Source organism: Bubalus bubalis, chromosome 16, assembly GCF_019923935.1.
Source record: "Bubalus bubalis isolate 160015118507 breed Murrah chromosome 16, NDDB_SH_1, whole genome shotgun sequence".
Classification (NCBI taxonomy): Eukaryota; Metazoa; Chordata; class Mammalia; order Artiodactyla; family Bovidae; genus Bubalus; species Bubalus bubalis.
The window spans coordinates 69135085-69158647 of record NC_059172.1 but is presented as its reverse complement, the minus strand read 5'-3'; the positions used below and the strand labels follow the sequence as shown (position 1 = coordinate 69158647).

General features: G+C 37.6%; 1 protein-coding gene across 1 annotated transcript in view; it reads left to right on the top strand.

Moving 5' to 3' along the window:
- The window catches only part of GUCY1A2 (guanylate cyclase 1 soluble subunit alpha 2), a 516653-nt gene that overhangs the window by 29475 nt on the left and 463615 nt on the right, over nucleotides 1-23563 (top strand). The window contains exon 2 of the mRNA XM_025266957.3: nucleotides 23036-23097. Coding sequence (XP_025122742.1) covers nucleotides 23036-23097 — 62 coding nt within the window. The remainder of the gene's footprint in view (nucleotides 1-23035; nucleotides 23098-23563) is intronic.

Below are 23563 nucleotides of genomic sequence, written 5' to 3'. Positions count from 1 at the left end.
TCCCTAAATGCTTCCCTGGTGGCTCAGAAGGTAAAGAATCCGCCTGCAATGCGGGAGACCTGGGTTTGATCCCTGGGCTGGGAGGATCCCCTGGAGAAGGGAAAGGCCACCCACTCCAGTATTCTTGCCTGGAGAATCCCCATGGACAGAGGTGCCTGGCGGGTTGCAGTCCATGGGGTTACAAAGAATCACGCACGACTGAGTGACTAAGCACAGCACAGGCATACCTTAGCTCTGGCAGCTACACTCACTGTGGGATGTTAAATGAGGTCTGAAAGGTTAGTAATTCATTCTTTATAAATTTTATATTTAAACTATGAAGTGTACATTTTGGGTATATTCCATTGTAGATCACTTTTTGAAAACTTCAAATTTGTTCTTATTCATCTAAAGATAAGACTTTATAAATTGAACACCATGTGGAGGAAACTTTTGATTTGTGCTTGTACTAGCTTGTTCTTTTTTAGTTTTAAAGGTAATTTGATTTACACTTTATATTTATAACCCATATTTATATATATATATATATATAACCCCTATTCCTACCACCTCTGTGTCTGATATGACTTTGTTTAGCATTAGAGCTTTTTTTGACATTGATGAAAAAGTCACTAAAGGAAGGAACTCCTGAGGTATTAGGAGCCAAGTGAATACGAGTCTACTTTGTTGTTATATTGAATATATTTTATGCAGTTGAAAGGTAGTGTGGAAGGCAAAATAAGGCCAAGCAAGACATACACAATCAAAAGTAGCTTCTTGGCCCTCTCCTTTTTCATCTTTTGGGGCGATTTTACTCAATTTCAGCAAGCATTTTTATCTGTTTTTATTTACTGCAAAATCCCAAGTCTGCCAGTGCCTGACACATAGTAGCTAATCAGTCAGCATTTGTTAAGTGATTAAATTTAGAGTGAATATAAAGATATTTATTCTAACAATACTACACAAATAAGAAACAAGTAGGAGAGTAAATACAAATGCATTTTAGAAAAATAAAATCAATGTCAATAACAAAAGCAAAATAGACAAAGCATATTATAGAAATGTAAATAATTATATGTCCTATTATGCTTTATCATGTATTTATCATTCAGCTTCTATGCATGTTTGACTTTATTGTATCCTGAGCGAAAAACATAAGATCTATGGAACACAAAATGGCTCCATAACTCAGGGTTGAAAAATAAAATGTACTGGATTTTCCTTAAATACTCTTGAAATTTGCTACACTAGTCAACTTACATATTAGAAAGAAAGAATAATTTTTTTTCTACATAATCTAAATATATTTAAGAAAAAAATAACATTAGTTAGTAAGCAGATGGACTACCATGATGGCTCAGATGGTAGAGAATCCACCTGAAATGCAGGAGACACAGATTTGATCCCTGGGTCAAGAAGATGCCCTGGAGAAGGGAATGGCAACCCACTCCAGTATTCTTGCCTGGAGAAGCCCATGGACAGAGGAGCCTAGTGGGCTACAGTCCATTAAGTCACAAAGAGTCTGACACTATTGAGTGACCAAGCAGACACATACACACATTAAGCAAATATTTGTTGTTGGCTTTTTCTGTGCCAGGAATTTGAGATATCTCATTTGTAGAAAATACTTATAATCTACCTTCCCCATTGCTCCCCTCTCTCCCCTTACCATTTTTTCTTGAAACATTTTGGGGATAATATTTCAGAAAGGTTTTATCTTTTTTCAACCTCTTTATTATTATTATTTTGTATAAAGTTTTTGCTTACCTTAACTTTTCCCAGGGAAGCAAGAACTTTTGAAAGAAAAATTCACATTAACTTAACAGCAAATTTAGGGAGTACCTGTTGCTGCACTAGTAAGAAGCTTGTCATTGTAATTTAGTAAGTTTCTGTAGATCTCAAAAAAAGACAAGTATATCTAGTTTCAATGCTTGTTGACCAATTCTCTCAGTACAGGGTTACTCTGAGCCTGTCTTCCAATTTCATTTTTTCCCTCCTGTGATCAGTTTCATTTGCATGTGGAAGATGACTTGATTTTTGAATATTATCTTACAAATTTTTGGTTCCTAATCTAAGGAATTTATTTGTTTTCAGAAAGGAAAGAATACAGAGATTCTTACAGATCGTATTTTTATCATATATTTGTGATGTAATTTTTGAAATCTATCATCGACCTATTATTGATTTTATAGGGAAGAGAGGAAATTACTCTATCTGATTCTGTATTTAAAAATGTAATTCAACCGAAATCTGAAGTAGAAAAAATTTCCTTGATTTTGTCTTTTAAAGAATTTTCCACAGTAACGAAAATATCTTTTAACACATTAACAAAGAATCTGCCCTCCCAAGGCATTTATTGTAAGCAGTGATAATGATGAGATTGTGCTGTAATGAAACAAAGACTGAGGAAAGAATACAATTTAGCTACATATTATTGTAATTCCATTTGAAGCTTCATACAGACATAAGGAAGTTTCTAGTGTGGATGCTGGAAGAAAGATTTGTTGTTTCCTCCTGACATAAAGGTCAGTAAACACTTGGTAGACATGACAGCATTTGAAGGCTATAAATCCTCCCCCTTTTCCCCCTGTTGTGTTAACTCATTACCATTATAAACACATTTCAAAGAAACCAGTCTCTCCTTTTGTTCTGAATTAAATAATTTTTTCAAATGTATGCTTGCAAAGTACAAAGCTAACTTTCCTGCTGAAGGAGAATGGGTGAAATATATCCACAGCTTGCGAGGGGCTAACTGTGAGAACTACGGTTTGTGAGACTGGTGCCTGCTGCTGCTTTAAGTGCTTAGGCAGTTCTCTCCTTATTCAGCTGCAGTCTTGGCATGGGAGTAGGGGACTGTGGAGGAAATCAAATAGTCCTTTAAGTTGTAATTTTTCACCATTAGCTTAGCATTCTGGGCTATTGAGAAATATTTCAAACACATAGTTAACATAGATTCCCAATTATTTTTATTGTAGCAATGGGATATATCAGATTAATCAATGGCATTAATGATGACAAATGAAATTAACAATTCCATTGGATATATAGTTGGAAAAACATAGATACCCAATTATTTTGATTGGAAAAAGCGTTTTACTACAAGTTATCATTGAAGAGGAACTAAAGAGCCTCTTGATGAAGGTGAAAGAGGACAGTGCAAAAGCTGGCTTAAACTCAACATTCAAAAAACTAGGATCATGGCATCTGGTCCCATCACTTCATGGGAAATAGATGGGGAAACAGTGGAAACAGTGTCAGACTTTATTTTTGGGGGCTCCAAAATCACTGCAGATGGTGAATGCAGCCATGAAATTAAAAGATGCTTGCTTCTTGGAAGAACAGCTATGACCAACCTAGACAGTATATTAAAAACAGAGATATCACTTTGCTGACAAAGGTCTGTATAGTCAAAGCTATGGCTTTTCCTATAGTCATGTATGGATGTGAGAGTTGGAGCATAAAGAAGGCTGAGTGCTGAAGAACTGATGATTTTGAACTGTTATGTTGGACAAGACCCTTAAGAGTCCCTTGGACTGCAAGGAGATCAAACCAGTCAATTCTGAGTATTCACTGGAAGGATTGATGCTGAAGATGAAACTCCAGTATTTGGCCACCTGAGGCGAAGAACTGACTCATTGGAAAAAATCCTGATGCTGGGAAGGATTGAAGGCAGGAGAAGAAGGGGATGACAAAGGATGAGATGGTTGGATGACATTGCTGACTCAATGGACATGAGTTTGAGCAAGCTCCGGGAGATGGTGAAGGATAGGGAAGCCTGACGTGCTGGAGTCCATGGGGTTGCAAAGAATCAGACATCACTCAGTGACTGAAAAACAGCAGCAATCCCAAGAGACATAATTTTTCAAAGGATATATATGAGTAAGTCACTTTCAAATGCAGGTCAATGAAATTGTTAGAATTATAAAACTATAAAATGTGAATCTATAAATATGAATCTAATAATAAGATCAGACCAACAATTTTTGGCCATTGATTATGGTATTCAGCCACTTTTTGTGATCTATAACTCATATCAAGATATGCCTGCCTGGTTCTAGCTATTGTAAATAGTGCAGCAGTGAACAGTGGGATACATGTGTCTCTTTCATTTTGGTTTCCTCAGGGTTTATGCCTAGGAGTGGGATTGCTGGGTCATATGGTGGTTTTATTCCTAGCTTTTTAAGGAATCTCCATACGTTCTTCCATAGTGGCTGTTATCAGTTTCCATTTCCACAAACAGTGTAAGAGTGTTCCCTTTTCTACACACCCTTTCCAGCATGTATTGTTTGTAGACTTTTTGATGATGGCCATTCTGACTGCTGTGAGGTGGTATCTCATTGTAGTTTTGATTTGCTTTTCTCTAATAATGAGTGATGTTGAGCATCTGTTCATATGTTTGGTTAGCCATCTGTATGTATTCTTTGGAGAAGTATCTTTTTAGATTTCTTCCCCACTTTTTATTTTTTTTATTTTTTATTTTTTCTATTTTATAAATGAAAGTTTATTATATGTGAATATTGCAGTCATAATAGTCTAGATTAGATAGTGTACTAAATCTTCCTGGCTTTATTGGGATTTTCACTTGTAGATTTTTTTTTTTAATTTAATTTTATTTTTAAACTTTACATAACTGTATTAGATTTGCCAAATTATCCTGGTATTGAGTTGTATGAGTTGCTTATATATTTTGGAAATTAATTCTTTGTCAGTTGTTTCATTTTCTATTATTTTCTCCCATTCTGAGGGTTGTCTTTTTGCCCTATTTGTAGTTTCCTTTGTTGTGTAAAAAGTTTTAAGTTTAATTAGGTCCCACTTGTTTATTTTTGTTTTTATTTCTATTACTCTAGGAGGTGGGTCATAGAAGATCTTGCTTTGATTTATGTCATTAAGTGTTCTGCCTATGTTTTCCTCTAAGAGTTTTATAATTTCTGGTCTTACATTTAGGTTTTTAATCCACTTTAAGCAACCTAAATGTCCATTGACAGATGAATGGATATAGAAGCTGTGGTACATATATACAAAGGAATACTGCTTAGCCATAAAAAGGAATGCATCTAAGTCAGTTCTAATGAAGTGGACAAACCTAGAGCCTATTATACAAAGTGAAGTAAGTCAGAAAGAGAAATACAAATATTGTATACTAATGCACAATGATAAGACAAATAAATGGCCAAGAAATACTATGTAGATAAAAATCTAGTTCTAATGCGAGCAAGTTTAGTATTCTTTGCTGAGTTCTTCTACAGTGACCTCTTTATCGTTTCACATCATCATACTCAATTTTGCGATACATGGCTTATTTTGATTATTAGGTTGGTGCAAATGTAACTGTAGTTTCAGACTCTGAATTTTAAATCATTATACCTAGGCTCAAACACATGCTTATTGATCAAAATAGAAACCTTTACAATCAACACATTTTTGCCAACAACAAGTAAGTGAAAAGTTGCTGCTGCGAGCAGTGTGCTAAGGCGGGATTTGTGACCTCCGGAGGAGAGGATTTCGATCTGGGACCAGGGACCAGGCTCGGCCACTGGAGCTTTTTGTGTAACAGAATTTTATTAAAGTATGAGAGAGAGAGAAAGCTTCTGACATAAACATCAGAAGGGTCAGAAAGAATGCTCCCTTGCTAGTTTTTAGCAAGGCATTGTATGTCTTTTAAGGAGCTTCTAGAAAAACCTCAAGGCTGAGGGACTTTCACCAGGCCCCTCTCCCACAATATGCATTTTTGAGATAGGATGGCAGGAGGTGTGTCATCCCAGGCCGTCAGTAAAACAGTTGACATGAATAGTGGTTTGTTGAGCCCAGGTTTGAGAAAAGAAAAGAAGGTTAACCTTAGGCGGAACCATTTTGAAGAAAGGCAGGTTCTAAATCAAATACATAGTTTCATTAACATAACTTAAGAAAAACATTTCCATAAGAAAAGTGCATTGATCAGCTCAAGGCAGAACCAGGTGTCTTTTAATTTTGTGTTGAGAAGGAAGAAAATGTCTGCCACTTGCAGTTTTATTTCTTCCTGCTGCTTAGGACCTCTGGCCTTCCTACCTGTTACCCTCTCATAAGTTTGTTTATTCCTGTTCTGTAAAAATCCATGCTCCGGGATTTGACAAACTCATGGAAGGTGTTTTCTGGATCTGGCTGGTTGTGGAAGCATTTTCCCTGCAAAAGTTGTCAAGATGTTTGAAGAAATGGTCATCAGTTGGCAAGAGGTCGGGTGAATATGGCAGGTGAGGCAAAACTTCATAGCCCAATTCATTCAACATATGATATGTTGGTTGTGCGATGTCTGGTTGGGTGTTTTCATGGAGAATTGGGCGCTTTCTGTTGACCAATACTAGCTGAAGGTGTTGCAGTTTTCAGTGCATCCCATTGATTTGTTGAGCATGCTTCTCAGATGTAATGGTTTCACAGGGATTCAGAAAGCTATAGTGGATCAGACAGGCAGCAGATCACCAAACATTGACCATGACCTTTTTTGTGCAAATTTGTACTTTGAAGCTTCTTTTCAGTGCAGTCCCTGAGCTGGTCATCACTGATTGTCACATAAAATCCACTTTTTGTTGCACGTCACAATCTAATCAAGAAATGGTTCATTGTTGTTGTGTAGAATAAGAGAAGACAACAATTTTTTTTAATGTTTGGTCAGTTCGTGACGCACCCACTTATTTTGTTTGTTCACCTTTCCAGTTTGCTTCAAATGCCAAATGACCATAGGATGGTTGACATTGAGTTCTTTGGCAACCTCTCATGTAGTCGTAAGAGGATCATCGAAGCTGATCCTCTAAGCCTGTTGTTATCAAGTTCCAATGGCCGGCCATTGCAGTCTTCATCTTCAAGGATCTCACTCGTTGGCAAAACTTCTTGAACCACCTCTGCACTGTACATTCGTTAGCACTTCCTGGGCCAAATGCGTTGCTGATATTGAGAGTTGTCTCCTCTACTTTACAGCCCATTTTGAACTCAAATAAGAAAATCACTCAAATTTGCTTTTTGTCTAACATCATTTACCTAATCTAAAATAAACACGAAATGAACAGAAAATAATGTCATTAGCCAAAAAAAGTGAGAAATGCACATTAAAATGATGTTTAGCGTAACCACATTTGTTTATGAATATATACCAATACCAAGCAGAAAAATTCAACAGTGTAAAACCTCAGTTACTTTTTGCACCAACCTAAATAGTTAACTTTTAGTGTAAATTAAATTTTCCTGTTTCAGGTCCTAAGCCCTTTTCACCTTTGTGTGTCTTGCAACATGTCCATGAATTATTCCATCTTCAATTTAGCAATATATAATATTGTTGAGAATAGACTCCCTATTTGCTATTTCATTCCCTTCCTTTGTGACTTGTTAAGGAGTAGCTGATAGCAATTTCCTGTTGGTTTTCTTGAACCTTACCTCCTCTTACCAATCGTTTAGTTCCTGACTGTGCTCTGAGTTCATGTAGCATAGACTTATGTTAGGAAGGACAGCGGGTTCTTTCTTCAGCAGGGCTCTGCCTCTAAGCTGACCTAGTTTGCCTATCCACTGTCATGCTCCAGGCTCCCATGGGTGAGGCAGCTACGCAAAGAGTGACAGAAGCCATCCTCACTGCCAGCAGCTTAACTTCTGCTGCAGAATCTGGGAGCAGCGATTATGTTACTTATCATTTGGTTTCTGAATAAGAAGGAAGTCATGTTATTATAGAAATGGTTATTCATAAGGGTGTATATTGTTCTTAATAGATTGTACATAATTATTCTGCAGAGAAGGAATGAGGAAGCAGTATAATAGATACGGTAACATGGAGTGATACCTAGGTTAAAAAATGTGCTCAGATACTCAATGATCTGTGATGGCCTAGAGAGATGGGATTGGAAGTGGGTAGGTGGGAAGCTCAAAAGGGAGGGGATATATGTATATGTACAGCTGATTCAGTTTGTTGTACAGCAGGAGCTAACACAACACTGTAAAGCTATATTATTTCAATAATAAAAAATAAAATGCTAAAATAAAATAAAATCTCTACTACTAATGCCATAATCCAAGCAAGCCTTCACCTGTCCCCTGGAGAACTGCTTAGCTTCCTAACCCATTGAATTTTTTCAGTTTTCCCACAGCCAATCCCTGATAGTTGATCCCCCACAGCTGTCAGATTGAATCTTCTAAAACTGAAACCTGATAGTGTTACTCCTTTATTCAGTTTCCCATTACTCCTAAAATAAAATACACTCTTTGGATGATCTTACACATAAGGTGAGAGCATTCATTATTATTATTTTGTTATTATATTTGAGCTTGCAGAGTGTTTAACTTGATAAATGTACCATAAAAATATATGTTCAAATACTTGATGTAGCAGAAATAACTTATATTAAAAAATGTGCTTGGATAGATTTAAATAAAAATAAAAGACTTTTCATGTCATGAAGTATTAGTATTCTTTGACCTGCGTATTTTTTTCCAGAAAGAAATGTGATTATTCTGTACCTCTAGTTAGAAATGTATTTCATCATAGTGATGACATGGGAGTCACTATCTGCTAAGCATCTGCCTAATAAGGAGATTTTGTATCCATTTAGATGATCAGATTATAGTCAATACTAGATCTGATTATATTTATAACCTTGCTGAGTCTTATCTTCCAAGAGAGATTGAAGCAGCAGAACTGAGCAAGACTGTCCCTGGGTAGTATTTTGATGGTTTCTGTATGTTTCAACATCTGAAACTTTTAAACTCCAAGGATGTGGTCTGGTCAGAGTTCTGAAATAATCAGATTGTTAGCCACTGACTGGCTAAACAAAGTGTCTCCAGCACTTTAGTTGGTGTCTGAATGACATTTTACTTATTTACAGTGAGCGATAACTCTGAAATGAAGTTTATTACTCAAAGTCTGCATGGTCAGCACATTTCTTATCTATTCGGGCTACTTGAGGAACCAAGTCAGAACCAAAAGTTTGCTTTAGACCAGGTAGAGCCAAAGCAAAATGAATTTAATGCCAAATTCTTTAATCCAGTTTAGGGATCTTTCTGGTTGTAAGGGAAGTCTTACAATGACAATGAGATCTGATGCTCCACATTCATTCATAAGACTGATTTTAGTTAAGATGGTTGAAGAATTTTCCTTACATTAAGAATAATTTTTCTCAATGTGATAGAGGACCAATATGCTCTTGAATAGTATTAGAGATAATGTTTCTATTATCTCTAATAAATATTCTAATATCTCTAATAAACTATTCCCCTCCATTCTCTTTCCTGTGATTTGCTCTCTCTAATTTCACCTGCTTTCGTTACTCAGTGGCCCCTTTGCCTGGAGCTATACCTTGGCTGGTATTTGAAGGTAATTCTCAGCCACCCATTTACAAATTATTGTTTAAGCTGGTGCATTTATGGTTGACAAAGCATTTCCCTGTTTTATGAGTTAATTTTATAACAACTGTCAGACAGAAATATCACTTCTCTTATTTCCAGACCCTTTTTAGAAAACACCTCACTGTAACTCCCAAGTACTGAAAACAAGAGGGAATTCTTTGGAAATGCTCAGGTGGAGGCTGCAAAGATGTTTTAAAAGCTAGAAATTGTTTTCTGACATGAAGACCATTGCTCTACATGAGTTGAAGTGGCACTAATTAGCTTTGCAGCATATAATTGTAATCTTTGGGCTATGAGGCATGCCTGGCAATAGTTCCAGGTGTTACACATGGTCAGTTTAGTTCAATTTAACAATTTTTTGACCAGTTCCTCATCAACAGACTTTTGCATGGAATTAACATATAACATTTGTTTTTATAGTACTTAATAGCTTTATTTCATTTTGCACTTACCAACCCCGAGAAACCGTTATGCTAGAAATTCCCCAATTTTATAGTAAAGGAAAAAGAGGTTCAGAAAAATAAATGCTGCATCCAAAATCATATAATCTAGCTAAGGCTTAATTACCCCTTTCAACTGTAACCTTTTCTACCTTGGTAAATATAGAACATTGTATTTCAGTTTAGAGGAGCAGATTAATAGCTGAACTTTTGGAGGTAGTCAGATATAGATCAGACACTAAATAGATAATAGTTGCTACTACTTAAGTGACTTTGGGCACTTTTCTTTTTTAACTTTTATGGGTTCAGTTTTCACATTTATATAATTGGGGAAATATTTTGTTCCTCTCTTACAGGATTTTTGTGGGGATTAAATGAGTTGGGGCATGTAACATGTTGGGCCAAGTGTTTGATAGCGTTCAACACATTAGCATTTAACTGATACTATAGTGTTGAATCCAGAAGACTTATTCTTATTTCATTTTGGAGACTGAGTCAGCCCTGTGCCATCTGCGGGGTCTTGTTTGATTTAAGGGTTTAGGACTGAAATCATGTTTTTCCAAAGGTTTGCAGTAAAGCATTATCAATTTTCCTGAGATGTCTAGAAGTGGTACCATCTTGTCTCAAAGTCAGAATTTTTATTCAGTTAGCCAAGATGGTAACCAGGAAAGCATGTTTCTCCTGAAGTTTCTCTATTAATTAGTTAATGATCCCACCAGAACTTTTTAAATAACAATAACATTTACAAATTGGGAAAACAATTTTCAACATTGTTTTCACTTCCATCACTAAAAGGAATAAAAGGAAATGAGATTTTAGTTAGGTATTTGCAATAATTTACCAATGGTCAGTAAAGTGAGATAAATTAACAATGCAGGCAGCAGCCTGTGGGAGAAAAAGCACAGGAGACCTAAGTTTTTGTCTAGTTAACATCTCTTTCCAGCATGTAACTTGAGCAAAACACCTTGATCTCTTTAAATCTCAGTATTTTCATCTGTAAAATGTGGATAATTATATCTGAGACTTAAAAGGTTGTTGTGACTATATAATGACATGAAGGGAAAAAAAGTGATTTGTAAACTGTGAAATGTTGCACAAATGGAAGGTGGTGTTATTTTCTGTAGTTCACTGAAAACAGAAATTCTTAGATTACTTGAATGTGCTCTTTCCTGAGTTGGAGGAGAACTAATAAATAGCCCTTTGGCTCTATTTTAGTTCAAGGAATGTATGTTTTCAGATTAAATCAGTATTGATGGTGTTGAAAGTGAAAGTCAAAGTGAAAGTGAAGTCACTTAGTCATGTCCGACTCTTTGCGACCCCGTGGACTGTAGCCCACCAGGTTCCTCCATCCATGGGATTCTCCAGGCAAGAATACTGGAATGGGTTGCCATTTCCTTCTCCAGGGGAATCTTCCCAACCCAGGGATCGAACCCAGGTCTCCCACATTGTAGGCAGACGCTTTAACCTCTGAGCCACCAGTTGTTAGGTCTTGTCAAAGTGAAATTCAGTGGCTCTTTTGAAAAGGCATTAAAAAAGTAACAAAGGGGAAATAACTGGAAAACAAAGATATTTTGTATAGAAAACCTTATCACATTGAGTATATTTTAAGTCTGTAAGGGCTTCCCTGGTGGCTCAGAGGTTAAAGTGTCTGCCTCCAATGCGGGAGACCCAGGTTCGATCCCTGGGTTAGGAAGATCCCCTGGAGAAGGAAATGGTAACCCACTCCAGTATTCTTGCCTGGAGAATCCCATGGACGGAGAAGCCTGGTAGGCTACAGTCCATGGGGTCGCAAAGAGTCAGACATGACTGAGCAACTTCACTTCTTCGTAAGTATATTCAGTTTAAAGTCAATAATTAAATGATGATGAGCGCTGTGCTTTGCTAATTAGAGCATAATTTGAATAAGCCTAAGGTTATAAGTTTTATGGGTCAATTAGCATGTCAGTCTTTACCGTAAGCATTCATGAGGGCACTGACATGTACACCTGTGTTCACAAGGAGAGTAAAGTGGAGATGAGATGAAATCATGCAGATTTTCAACCAGTATGTATAGAACTATATATTATAATGCATCTCCAACTTTAATTTTTTTTAGCATACTTATCATTTTTTATTTTTGTAATTGTCTGTACTACCAATTTTGTTTAGCAAACTAGTGTAGTTCACAAATGATATTCCAGGTTTCCTGAGAGGCGGTGTAATGCCTGGCACATTCTGACCCTCTGTTTGCAAGTGCTTAACTTTACAATTCTTTACTTCACAATGACCTTGAGAACTATGAACTTCTTATATGTGTTTTTTAGATTGGAAAATGGAGGCATTTCCCCAAGTTTCCTTACTTCCAGGTGAAGGGATTTTGGCCAGTTTTATTAAAAAAAAAAGGTCAGTAGCACAGCTGGGCTTGAAATACAGAGGTCTTGACTCAAAGTTTTATCATTAATTTGCAGTGTTTTGTTTTGTTTTGTTTTGTTTTTGTTTATGTATAGTAAGCTTAGTCAGAAGCTAGGAAAATTCATATTATGCCAGGATCTTTAGCAAGACTAATGATTACCAAAACTGCATGCCTTTCAGAAGTACTTACACTGGTTATTTGAAATGACTTATAATTTTGGCTAGTTTTATTAAAAATACTAATCATATATTTTGATCCATTGGTGTCCACAGACCAACCCCATAAATGTAAGATATTATCATTTTGATCACTTTAAGTGAAGGAATTTGACATATACAAATTCCTTATAAGCAAAGTGCTCTTTTGTTACAAAGAAAATGATCTTTGGATTGTGATTTGGAAGGTGATGAAGAGTCCTTGCTTTGAAATTTATCTCTCACTGACAAGCCTATTTACCACAATTCCACCTTTAGTAGTTCAGATCATCTTATGTAAAGTAGGAAAGCTCATTTATACTATCATCTACCTTAGTAAGGATTGAGGATCAAGTTTTTTAAGATATTAAGGTAAGATTTCTCCTGAGTACCATCTGGGGTCAGAGTACTAAGGGGATTTCAAATTTTGATGAAGGAAGGAAAGAATATGCAATGATGATTTTCGGAGGCCTGTTTTGGGGAGTTTAGATAATGGTGGTAGGGATTTATCCTATCAGAATGCAGCATAAATAAACTGGACACTCAGAGGGTAGGGAAGAGGGTGAGAGAAAGCTAAGGAAGAGAAAGTGAAAGTGCATCAAAGGGTTTCCCTAGTGGCTCAGTGGTAAAGAATCTACCTGCCAATGTAGGAGACATGGGTTTGATCCCTGGTCTGTGAAGATATCACATGCAGAGGAGTAACTAAGCCATGCTTCACAACTGTTGAGCCTCTGCTCTCAACCCCAGGAACAGCAACTATTGAGCCCCTGCCCCACAGCTACAGAAGCCCATGCACCCTAAAGCCCATGTCCCACAGAGAGAGAAGCTCCAGATCACTACAAAGAGAAGGCCTTCTCTGAAGACTCAACAAAGCCGCAAATAAAAAGGAAATGGCAAGAGTGAACATCATTAGCTTAGGAAACAGAGAACTAAAATGGACAGGAATGAGTAAATTTAATTCAGATGACCAATATAACTACTATGTAGGCAAGAATCATTTAGAAGAAATAAAGTAGCTTTCATAGTCACAAAAGAGTGCGAAATGCAGTATTTGGGGGCAATCTCAAAAACAATAGAATGATTTTGGTTCATTTCCAAGGCAAACTGTTATTCAACATCACAGTAATATAAGTTAATGTGCTACACACAGTATGTCAGCAAATTTGGAAAACTCAGCAATGGCCACAGGACTGGAAAGTGTTAGTTTTCATTCCAATCCCCCAAAAGGGTAATGCCAAAGAATATTCATAGTACCATTTGTGCTCATTTCACATGCTAGCAAGGTAATGCTCAAAATCCTTCAAGCTAGGCTCCAATAGTACATGAACTGAGAACTTCCAGACGTATAAGCTGGATTTAGAAAAGGCAGAGGAAATAGAGATCTAATTGCCAACATCCATTGGATCATAAAAAAAGCAAGAGAACCCCCCAAAACATCTACTGCTTCATTGGCTATACTAAAGCATTTGACTGTGTGGATCACAACAAACTTGGAAAATTCTTAAAGAGTTAGGAATACCAGACCACTTAACTTTCTTCCTGAGAAATGTGTATGCAGGTTGAGAAGCAACAGTTGGAAATGGACAAGAAACAACAGTCTGGTTCAAAATTGAGAAAGGATTACTACAAGGCTATATATTATCATTTTGCTTATTTAATTTATATGCAGAGTGCATGAGTGCGTGATAAGTCACTTAAGTCATGTCCCACTCTTTGCAACCCTAGAGACTGTAGCCTACCAGGCTCCTCTATCCATGGGATTCTCCAGGCAAGAATACTGGAGGGGGTTGCCATCTCCTCCTCCAGAGGATCTTCCCAACCCAGGGATCAAACCCAGGTCTCTCCTGCATTGAAGGAAGATTCTTTACCACTGAGCCTCCAGGGAAGCCATATATGCAGGGTGTGAGTGAGTGATAGTTGCTCAGTCAGGTCTGACTCTTTTTGACCCCATGGACTGAAGCCTGCCAGGCTTCTCTTATCCATGAGATTGCCCAGGCAAGATTAATGGAGTGGGTTGCTGTTTCCTTCTCCAGGGGATCTTCCCTACCCAGGGATCAAACATGGGTCTCCTGTGTTGCAGGCGGATATGCAGAGTACATCATGCAAAATGCTGGGCTGGATGAAGCACAAGCTGGAATCAAGATTGTCAGAAATCTTGAAATATCAACAACCTCAGATATGCAGATGATACCACTCTAATGGCAGAAACTGAAGAGAAACTAAAGAGCCTCTTGATGAGAGTGAAAGAGGAGACTGAAAAAGTTGGCTTCAAACTCAATGTTCAAAAAACTAAAATCCTGGCATCTGGCTTCATCACTTCATAGTTAATAGAAGCAAAAAAAAAAAAAAAAAAGTGGAAATAGTGACAGATTTTATTTTCTTGGGCTCCAAAGTAACCATGGACAGTGACTTCAGCCATGAAATGGAAAGATGCTTGTGCCTTGGAAGGAACGCTATGACAAACCTAGGCAGCATATTAAAAATCAGAGACATCATTTTGCCAACAGAGGTCCATATAGTCTAACCTATGGTTTTTCCAGTAGTCACGTACAGATGTGAGAGTTGGACCATAAAGGTTGAGCACTGAAGAACTGATGTTTTCTAACTGTGGTCCTGGAGAAGACTCTTGAGAGTACCTTGGACTGAAAGATCAAATCTGTCAGTCCTAAATTAATTAGTCACAAGATTAGCCACAACAATCCTGACTATTCATTGGAAGGACTGATGCTGAAGCTGAAAGTTCCAATAGTTTGGTCACCTGATGCAAAGAGCCTACTAATTGAAAAAGACCCTAACACTGGGAAAAACTGAAAGCAAGAAGAGAAGGGGGTGACAGAGGATGAGATTTAGCTAGCATCTCTGACTCAATGGACATGAATCTGATTAAACTCTGGGAGATAGTGAAGGACAGGGACGACTGGTGTTCTGCAGTCCATGGGGTCACAAAGAGTTGGACACGACTTAATGACTGAACAATCAGAAAAAATTTTAAAAAATGGTTATAATAAAAAAAAGTACATCTAAGACAAGACAGTCATAGTTTTTGTCTATGGTCTTTGTGTACATAGATTTAAAGAACATTAAGTGTGCTTTCAAGAAGCAAACAATTAATTTGAATCCATGTAATTCTTCATTTTTATGTCAACTTTAAAATTTCTCTTTTTGTAAAGGAGGGCTTCTAATCTCTCTAGCTTTTATTCCTTTTTAGTCAGATGGTGATAATATTAAAATCAGTCTATTTCCCTGGATTGGTACATTAAAAACATGAAATGTAAAGTGCTCAACCAAATACAAGATGTTAAATATTATGTGCAGTTCAGGTTGGAGATTAAGTGTTTGGATTCTGGAACAGACTATCTGAGTTTCAACCCTGCCTTTGCCTGTTTTTACTTGTTTGACATAGGACAGCATAAACTTTCTGTATCTCAGTTTTCTCATCTATAAAATAATAATCTCCCTCATAATGTTAATATGAAAATCAAATGAGTTAATATTTGTAATGGGCTTAAAGCCCAGTGCCTTGCATAAATTAGTACTGCTGCTGCTAAGTCGCATCAGTCGTGTCCGACTCTGTGCGACCTCATAGACAGCAGCCCACCACGCTCCGCTGTCACTGGGATTCTCCAGGCAAGAACACTGGAGTGAGTTGCCATTTCCTTCTCCAATGCATGAAAGTGAAAAGTGAAAGGGAAGTCGCTCAGTCATGTCCGACTCTTAGTGACCCCATGGACTGCAGCCTACCAGGCTCCTCCGCCCATGGGATTTCCTGGCAAGGGTACTGGAGTGGGGTGCCATTGCCTTCTCTGAAATTAAGTGCAACAGTCAATATTACATACAATACAATACAGTATTAACTGTTGTTATGTGTATGCTGGCACAAAATTGAATGCTGACATAAGTGTGTGGGACTTAGTTACTTGGAAAAATTTTAAAATCCTATGTAAATGCTTCAAGCAATATAATTCTCTGTGTTTACAAATAATATTTAATTTTAAACTATTAGTGAAATTGTGTTGATTTAGCAGTTACATGTGAACATCTTTCAGAAGCTTGCTGCTTTTTCTATTTGAAAAATGAAACTACTGTCATTACTGCTGATTTAGGTAATTTTTATAGAGTATTGGTCTTGATCATCATGTTTTTATCTTAAATGAGAGATTTTCAATCCTGACTAACATTCGAAGTAAATGGGTCCCCCTAGTTGCATTGGAAAATTAGTGGGTGGTACTCAGCATTGGTATTTTTTAAAAGCTCCCCAGGGGATTTTAATGTGTAGGCAAAGTTGAAAATTGTTGGCCTATTTCTTGTTGTCCAGTTGCTCAGTTGTGTCCGACTCTTTGAGACCCCAACGCCTGCAGCATGCCAGGCTTCCCTGTCCTTCACTAATTCCTGGAGTTTGCTCAAACTCATGCCCATTGAGTCGATGATGCCATCCAACCATCTCATCCTCTGTCGCCTCATTCTCCTCTTGCCCTCAATCTTTCCCAGCATCAGGGTCTTTTCCAGTGAATCAGCTCTTCACATGTTGCCTCGGGCAATAGTAATTAAATATATATCTATATCATTTAGTTTCTGACATTAAAATATAATTTTCTGATATTTAAGTAAATAAGATAACATGGCTATTTCTGGATATTTCTTTAAAGGAAGATCTATTGTTTCCATTAATTCTCTAGCTTGTGGATATGTATTATAAAGCAAAAATGAGAAGTTTATTTGCTTTTAAATTATCTGTGGATTTTTGTTTTTGGCATGATAAATGCTATATATATTTAAAAGATGTATATAGAATCACATAATATTAAAGGTGAGAGGGACCTGCAAGGCATCTAGTAGAAAGATTGTATACTTTGAAGCAAATCCTGGCTTGCGGTGACTCATTCATTTTCAAGTTTTATGATCTTGGGTACTTAATCAATTTGAGCCCTAACTTCATCTCTGTAGAGTTGAGATGAGCGTGTGCTTTGTATGATGTTGGCTCCTTTTCATGTGATACATAGACACGATCTTGACACACACAGTTTTCATTCCCTGCCTTCTGCCTGATCTGCAGACTGCCTGGCTGCGGATATGTAGAGCAGGGATTGTGTGGGAGCTTCTGCGGGGCTGTCTGAGCTTGCAGGGCCAGTTGCTGAAAACTTCTTCCTCCTGCCGTTCATGGATCATTTCTCTGGCTCTGTTTGGACTATTTCATGGCTGGTTGTTTGGATGCCATGACCTTTCATGAGCATAACATTTAGTTTGTGGGGGTCTGTCTCTGCTGACTAACTAGAGTGAAGCTGTTAATGAGACTAGAGATGAAGATGGCTTCTTGTTGCCACATGGCAGAAGCTTTTGTGTACTTCCTCTTTGCGCTCTAGGCAGTACATGTGCAGGACACAGATGGCTGCCTTCTCTTCTCAGCTATCTTCTTATGCATTGTTTCTTTGTGTTGAGTAGGACAGTAGGAAGTCGCTATCTCAATCTTAGTTTAGGGGCAGGAGAGAAAAATTATAGACCTCTTTGATTTTCTTTTTTTGTGATAGGGACCGTGGATTTTGTTTCATTCCTAACCCTTGTCTCTCCGATCTTGTGGCGTGCAACTATAAAAGTATTTAGACCATCTAACTCTCCTGTCACACGTTCTTTATGTCCTAGGAAGGGGGTTCATAGATTGCTTCTTATTAGTTATATACAGCATGAGGCCTGAGGTCCTGATCTTACCTGTGGTGCATCAGTGTCCTAAAGCCTAGGCCTGGCTTTATGTCTATTTTCAATCTCACTTTTGAGAATTCTGCTTTTGTCACCATCTCTCTGCACTGATCTGAAGATTTTGTTGGAAATATTTGTAAATTCAGCTTCCATTTTCCTATTTTCCTCTATTGTAATAGGCACCGTCTTCTCATTATTAGTCTTAGTGGTAAGTCTATTGATATTTTTAGGTGATGAGGATCTTAAACCATTACACTTGTGGGGTGGGTGTTCTAAGATAAACTTTGTGCTCCTCCACTAGATTTTGAGACTCTTGAAGGTAGGAACCATGTTTTTCAGCTGAACAGAGTCATAACTATCATTTATTTAGCACCTGCTATGTACCAGAGACTTTGATTTATTTCAATTAATTACCATAAAAATAATATATACATGAGAAATCATTTCAGATAGCCTAAGTAAACTGTCCAAGGTCATCTAGTTTGTGAGTCAGAGTTGGATTTTGACTCAGTTTGATCTTAAATCCTCTTTTCTAAATCATCTTTCCAAACTACTTCTTAAAGGAAAGGAAAGTCACTCAGCTGTGTCAAACTCTTTGAGACCCCATGGACTATACAGTCCGTGGAATTCTCCAGGCTAGAATACTAGAGTGGGTAGCCATTTCCTTGTCCAAGGGATCTTCCCAACTGAGAGATCAAACCCAGGTCTCCTGCATTGCATGCAGATTCTTTACCAGCTGAGCCACCAGGGAAGCCCAAAGGAAAGGATAGATATAGGTAACAGGAATGGGATTTTGGCCTGTAGATGGTTGATGAAACTGATACGGAGTTGCATTCTTAAAGAAAAGGAAAGGAGATCCACAGATCTTCAGAGCCCTTGCTTTTCCCATTAATCTACATTGACTTGCATTACTGGCATACATGGACATTTAGCAAATGTTGTTCAGCTTTCAAGGTAGAAGTCACCCCTCCCATGTGCATGTCTTCACTTTGTGCTTTTTAATTCATGTTAGAGAGACTCAGATTATGTGATGATGTCTCAGAAATAGGCAAACTCTAAAGAAAATTGGAGTGAATCCATGATTATAATCCATGGTGAGGAGTCAGGGCTGCATTGAAGTCACCCTTGACTTACTGAAGATCCAAGGATCTTTGCTTGTAGTTCAGACCACCAGAATGTGCCCACTGGATTTGGCAAGTGATAGCTAAGAATCGGACTGAGTGACTTCACTTTCACTTTTCACTTTCATGCATTGAAGAAAGAAATGGCAACCCACTCCAGTGTTCTTGCCTGGAGAATCCCAGAGACAGGGGAGCCTGGTGGGCTGCCGTCTATGGGGTCGCATAGAGTCAGACACGACTGAAGTGACTTAGCAGCAGCAGCAGTAGCAGAAAATATATAAATCTTTATGAAGTTGAAGCTTTGTTGAATGTGCCCAGAGAACACTTTCCATTTAATGTATTTGGAAACTCTAAATATAATTCCTTTTGGGGAGTAAGAGTAATTGCTTCAGAAAAGAAAAAAAAAAAAAGTCAATGCTTTAAAAGGCTTAACTCCTTTCATGAACATTTGCTTTTTAATGACTTGGAAATTCCTTTATAGGAAAAAAATGACCTTTGGCAAAAATTAGGCCATTCTGGTCTTAACTGTCCCTATGCACTCTGGTTCTTGCTTTATGTTCCAGGTTTTGTCACTAGAGGTTATTGGAAGGATAATCCCTCTGTGGATATTCACTGCTTTTAGAGCGTGTTGCCAAAGTGAAAGTTATTTTAGCTCAGAAACTGCCAAATCAGTACAAGAGACTCAGATCACAGAAGTTCTAAGCCAGTGATTGATAATGACTTGCTTTAGGTTGGCCATGAGTTGGGTTTTTAAAACATACTTTTCATGTGCATTAGGATTGCTGTGTCTGTTTCACTCTCTTCAGATTTTTCAAGAGCCTCTTTGCTTGGATCAGGAATTATTTATCTTTTCTAGGTATGTTATTCTGCTTTGATTCTGTTCTGTTGAACAGAGACATCTGTACGAGTTTGAGGCCTCATGAACAGGTTGAAAGAAATTACCCTGTACCTCTTTCCCTAAACACTTGGAGGCAGATTCTTCCTCAAATTAATTTCTAAAATGGCTTGGCTAAAGTGAAGAATATGTCTGAACTCTTAGATTTGCTCAATGAAGATGTTCTTCTAAATGGTAGTGTAGAATAGTTCTCAGTGGTTGCTCTTGATTTAATTGAAACTCACTTTTCTCAAGCTTTTTAAAAAAACTTCTCCATGTAACCTTATACAGGCTAAAATCCCATTCCTGTTTTTTGTATCTATCCTTTCCTTTAAGAAGGAGCTTGGAAAGATGATTTAGAAAAGAGGATTTAAGATCAAACTGAGTCAAAATCCAACTCTGACTCACAAACTAGATGACCTTGGACAGTTTACTTAGGCTACCTGAAATGATTTCTCATGTATATATTATTTTTATGGTAATTAATTGAAATAAAGTCCCTGGTACATAGTAGGTGCTAAATAAATGATAGTCATGACTCTGTCTAGCTGAAAAACATGGTTCCTACCTTCAAGAGTCTCAAAATCTAGTGGAGGAGCACAAAGTTTATCTTAGAACACCCACCCCACAAGTGTAATGGTTTAAGATCCTCATCACCTAAAAATATCAATAGACTTACCACTAAGACTAATAATGAGAAGACGGTGCCTATTACAATAGAGGAAAATAGGAAAATGGAAGCTGAATTTACAAATATTTCCAACAAAACCTTTAGATCAGTGCAGAGAGATGGTGACAAAAGCAGAATTCTCAAAAGTGAGATTGAAAATAGACATAAAGCCAGGCCTAGGCTTTAGGACACTGATGCACCACAGGTAAGATCAGGACCTCAGGCCTCATGCTGTATATAACTAATAAGAAGCAATCTATGAACCCCCTTCCTAGGACATAAAGAACGTGTGACAGGAGAGTTAGATGGTCTAAATACTTTTATAGTTGCACGCCACAAGATCGGAGAGACAAGGGTTGGGAATGAGACAAAATCCACGGTCCCTATCATAGAAAAGAAAATCAAAGAGGTCTGTAATTTTTCTCTCCTTCTCTGAAACTAAGATAACCATTTTCTACAAAGGAAGTTGTTGAAACTTTTGAGTATTAGGTAGAGAGATTTTTACATGTCTACTGGACATTTTCATAGGGAGGTAGACATGGAAGAATTTCAGGAGAACCCTGACAAAGAACTGTATAGACTCCTTTAAATAATATATATTAAAGAAAATCAGTTTGAAGGATTAGAGATGGGAAATAAACTGATATTTATTAACTGCTTCTTAGTACCAGCATTGTGTTATATCCTCCTGCAGATTACCTTTTTTAGATTTACCTTGGTTTGTGTAGTTAATTAGTGGCAGCCCACGAGATTACCAAACTACCATGTTGCCCTCATATCTTGAAGGATCTGGGTTAGAGCCATTTTGTGGTGGTGTTCAGTCACTAACTTGTGTCTGACTCTTTACAACTCCATGGACTGCAGGATGCCGAGCTTCTGTGTCCTTCACTGTCTCCCTGAGTTTGCTCAAACTCATGTCCATTGAGTCAGTGATGCCATCCAACCTTCTCATTCTCTGTCATTCCCTTCTCTTCCTGCCTTCAGTCTTTCCCAGCATCAGGGTTTTTTCCAATGAGTCAGCTCTTCACATCAGGTGGCCAAAGTATTGAAGCTTCAGCTTTAGCATCAGCCCTTCCAATGAATATTCAGGGTTGATTTCCTTTAGCATTGACTGGTTTGATCTCCTTGCAGTTCAAGGGACTCTCAAGAGACTTCTCCAGGATCACAGTTTAAAAACATCAATTCTTCAGCTCTCAGCCTTCTTTATGGTCCAACTGTCACATCCATACATGACTACTGGAAAAACCATAGCTTTGACTAGATAGACCTTTATTGGCAAAGTGATATCTCTGCTTTTTAATACACTGTCTAGGCTTGTCATAGCTTTTCTTCCAAGGAGCTCATTAGTGGCAGACCATGAAATTACCAAACTTCCATGCTGCCCTCATACCTTGAAGGATCTGTGTTAGAGTCATTTTGTTGTGTTGTTCAGTCACTAAGTTGTATCTGACTCTTTGCAACCCCACAGACTGCAGGATGCCGAGCTTGCGTGTCCTTCACTATCTCCATTTTAATTTTAAATTCTTTTAATTTTGTGGCTGCAGTCACCATCTGCCATGATTTTGGAGCCCAAGAAAATATGAAACTCATCCATGGCTATAATGGCTCAGTGTTTTGATAAGCTTTTCTTTTTCCTGTTTGATTAGAGGTTTTTATTATTTAACAAATTCACTCTCTTGTCACTGAGGATTTGGTTCTTATAATTTGTTAATAAAATCTGTGCTTTAAGGTTTTTGTTTCACTCATGCCTCCCTAGGTCTGAGACTCCCAAGTTGAGGCTTCATTGCCTAGATACGTCTTGGAATAATTCTTGGTCTGAGTTTAGGAAACTCTGTGTTCAGCTATTGTGAAGAGGAGGGGATATAAACTTCAGTCATGAGCTGCTTAGTTATTTTCTGCAGATCCTATTTCTTGCCCCTCCAGGAGGCTCTGGAACCATTGCTTGAGATCTCTTGAGAAAGTCAGGCTTGACCTGGGCATTACTCTTCTTTAGAACCACCTTTCTCCACTGCCCCCCTGCCCAATATCTAGGTTTATTGTAGGTACTCGATGAGCATTTCTTTGAACTTAATAGCTGATACAAAAGCTTTGGGGAAAATATGGCTAAGGAATGCTATCATACTTGAAATTGGGAAGTTCGGAGTAATTACCGAGTGTCTCATATTCTTGTGGGGAAAACACATGGCAAAATTCACAATGAGTTGATATTGTAAAGGGAAAATTCTTATGAGATGATTCAGAAGCTACATATCTGCTTATGATACTCAGAATGGGGATGACACTGATTTGCTGATAATGTATTATTATTATTCTGTAGCCCCAGATGATACAGCAGACTCTCAAGAGGACACTGCAATATTATGAGCACCAAGTTACAGGGTAAGGAAAATTGGATTTTGGTTTTTATTGGGAACAAGTTAAAGATAATTCCTACATAGAGAACAGAGTTGTGGTTGCTAAGGGAGAGAGGGTTGGGGGAGGCATGGAGTGGGAAGTTGATGTTAGGAGATGTAAACTATTATATATAGAATGGATAAACAACAAGGCCCTAGTGTATCAAACAGGGAACTATATTTAATATCCTGTTATAAATCATAATAAAAATAATATATATATAAAGGATGTATATATGTGTAACTGAATCACTTTTCTGTATAGTAGAATTAACACATTATAAATTACTATAACTAAATTAAAAAAGAATAATTACTCAAATGTAGTAGTGGAACATGAGGTTTTCTGCCACCCAAGCCAACCTTATTCCATAGTGGTTATGCTTAGAATGGAGTGGGGGCTCATAGGGGTCCTGTGTTTATTGGGATTATTTCTGTCAAAGGATTATTTG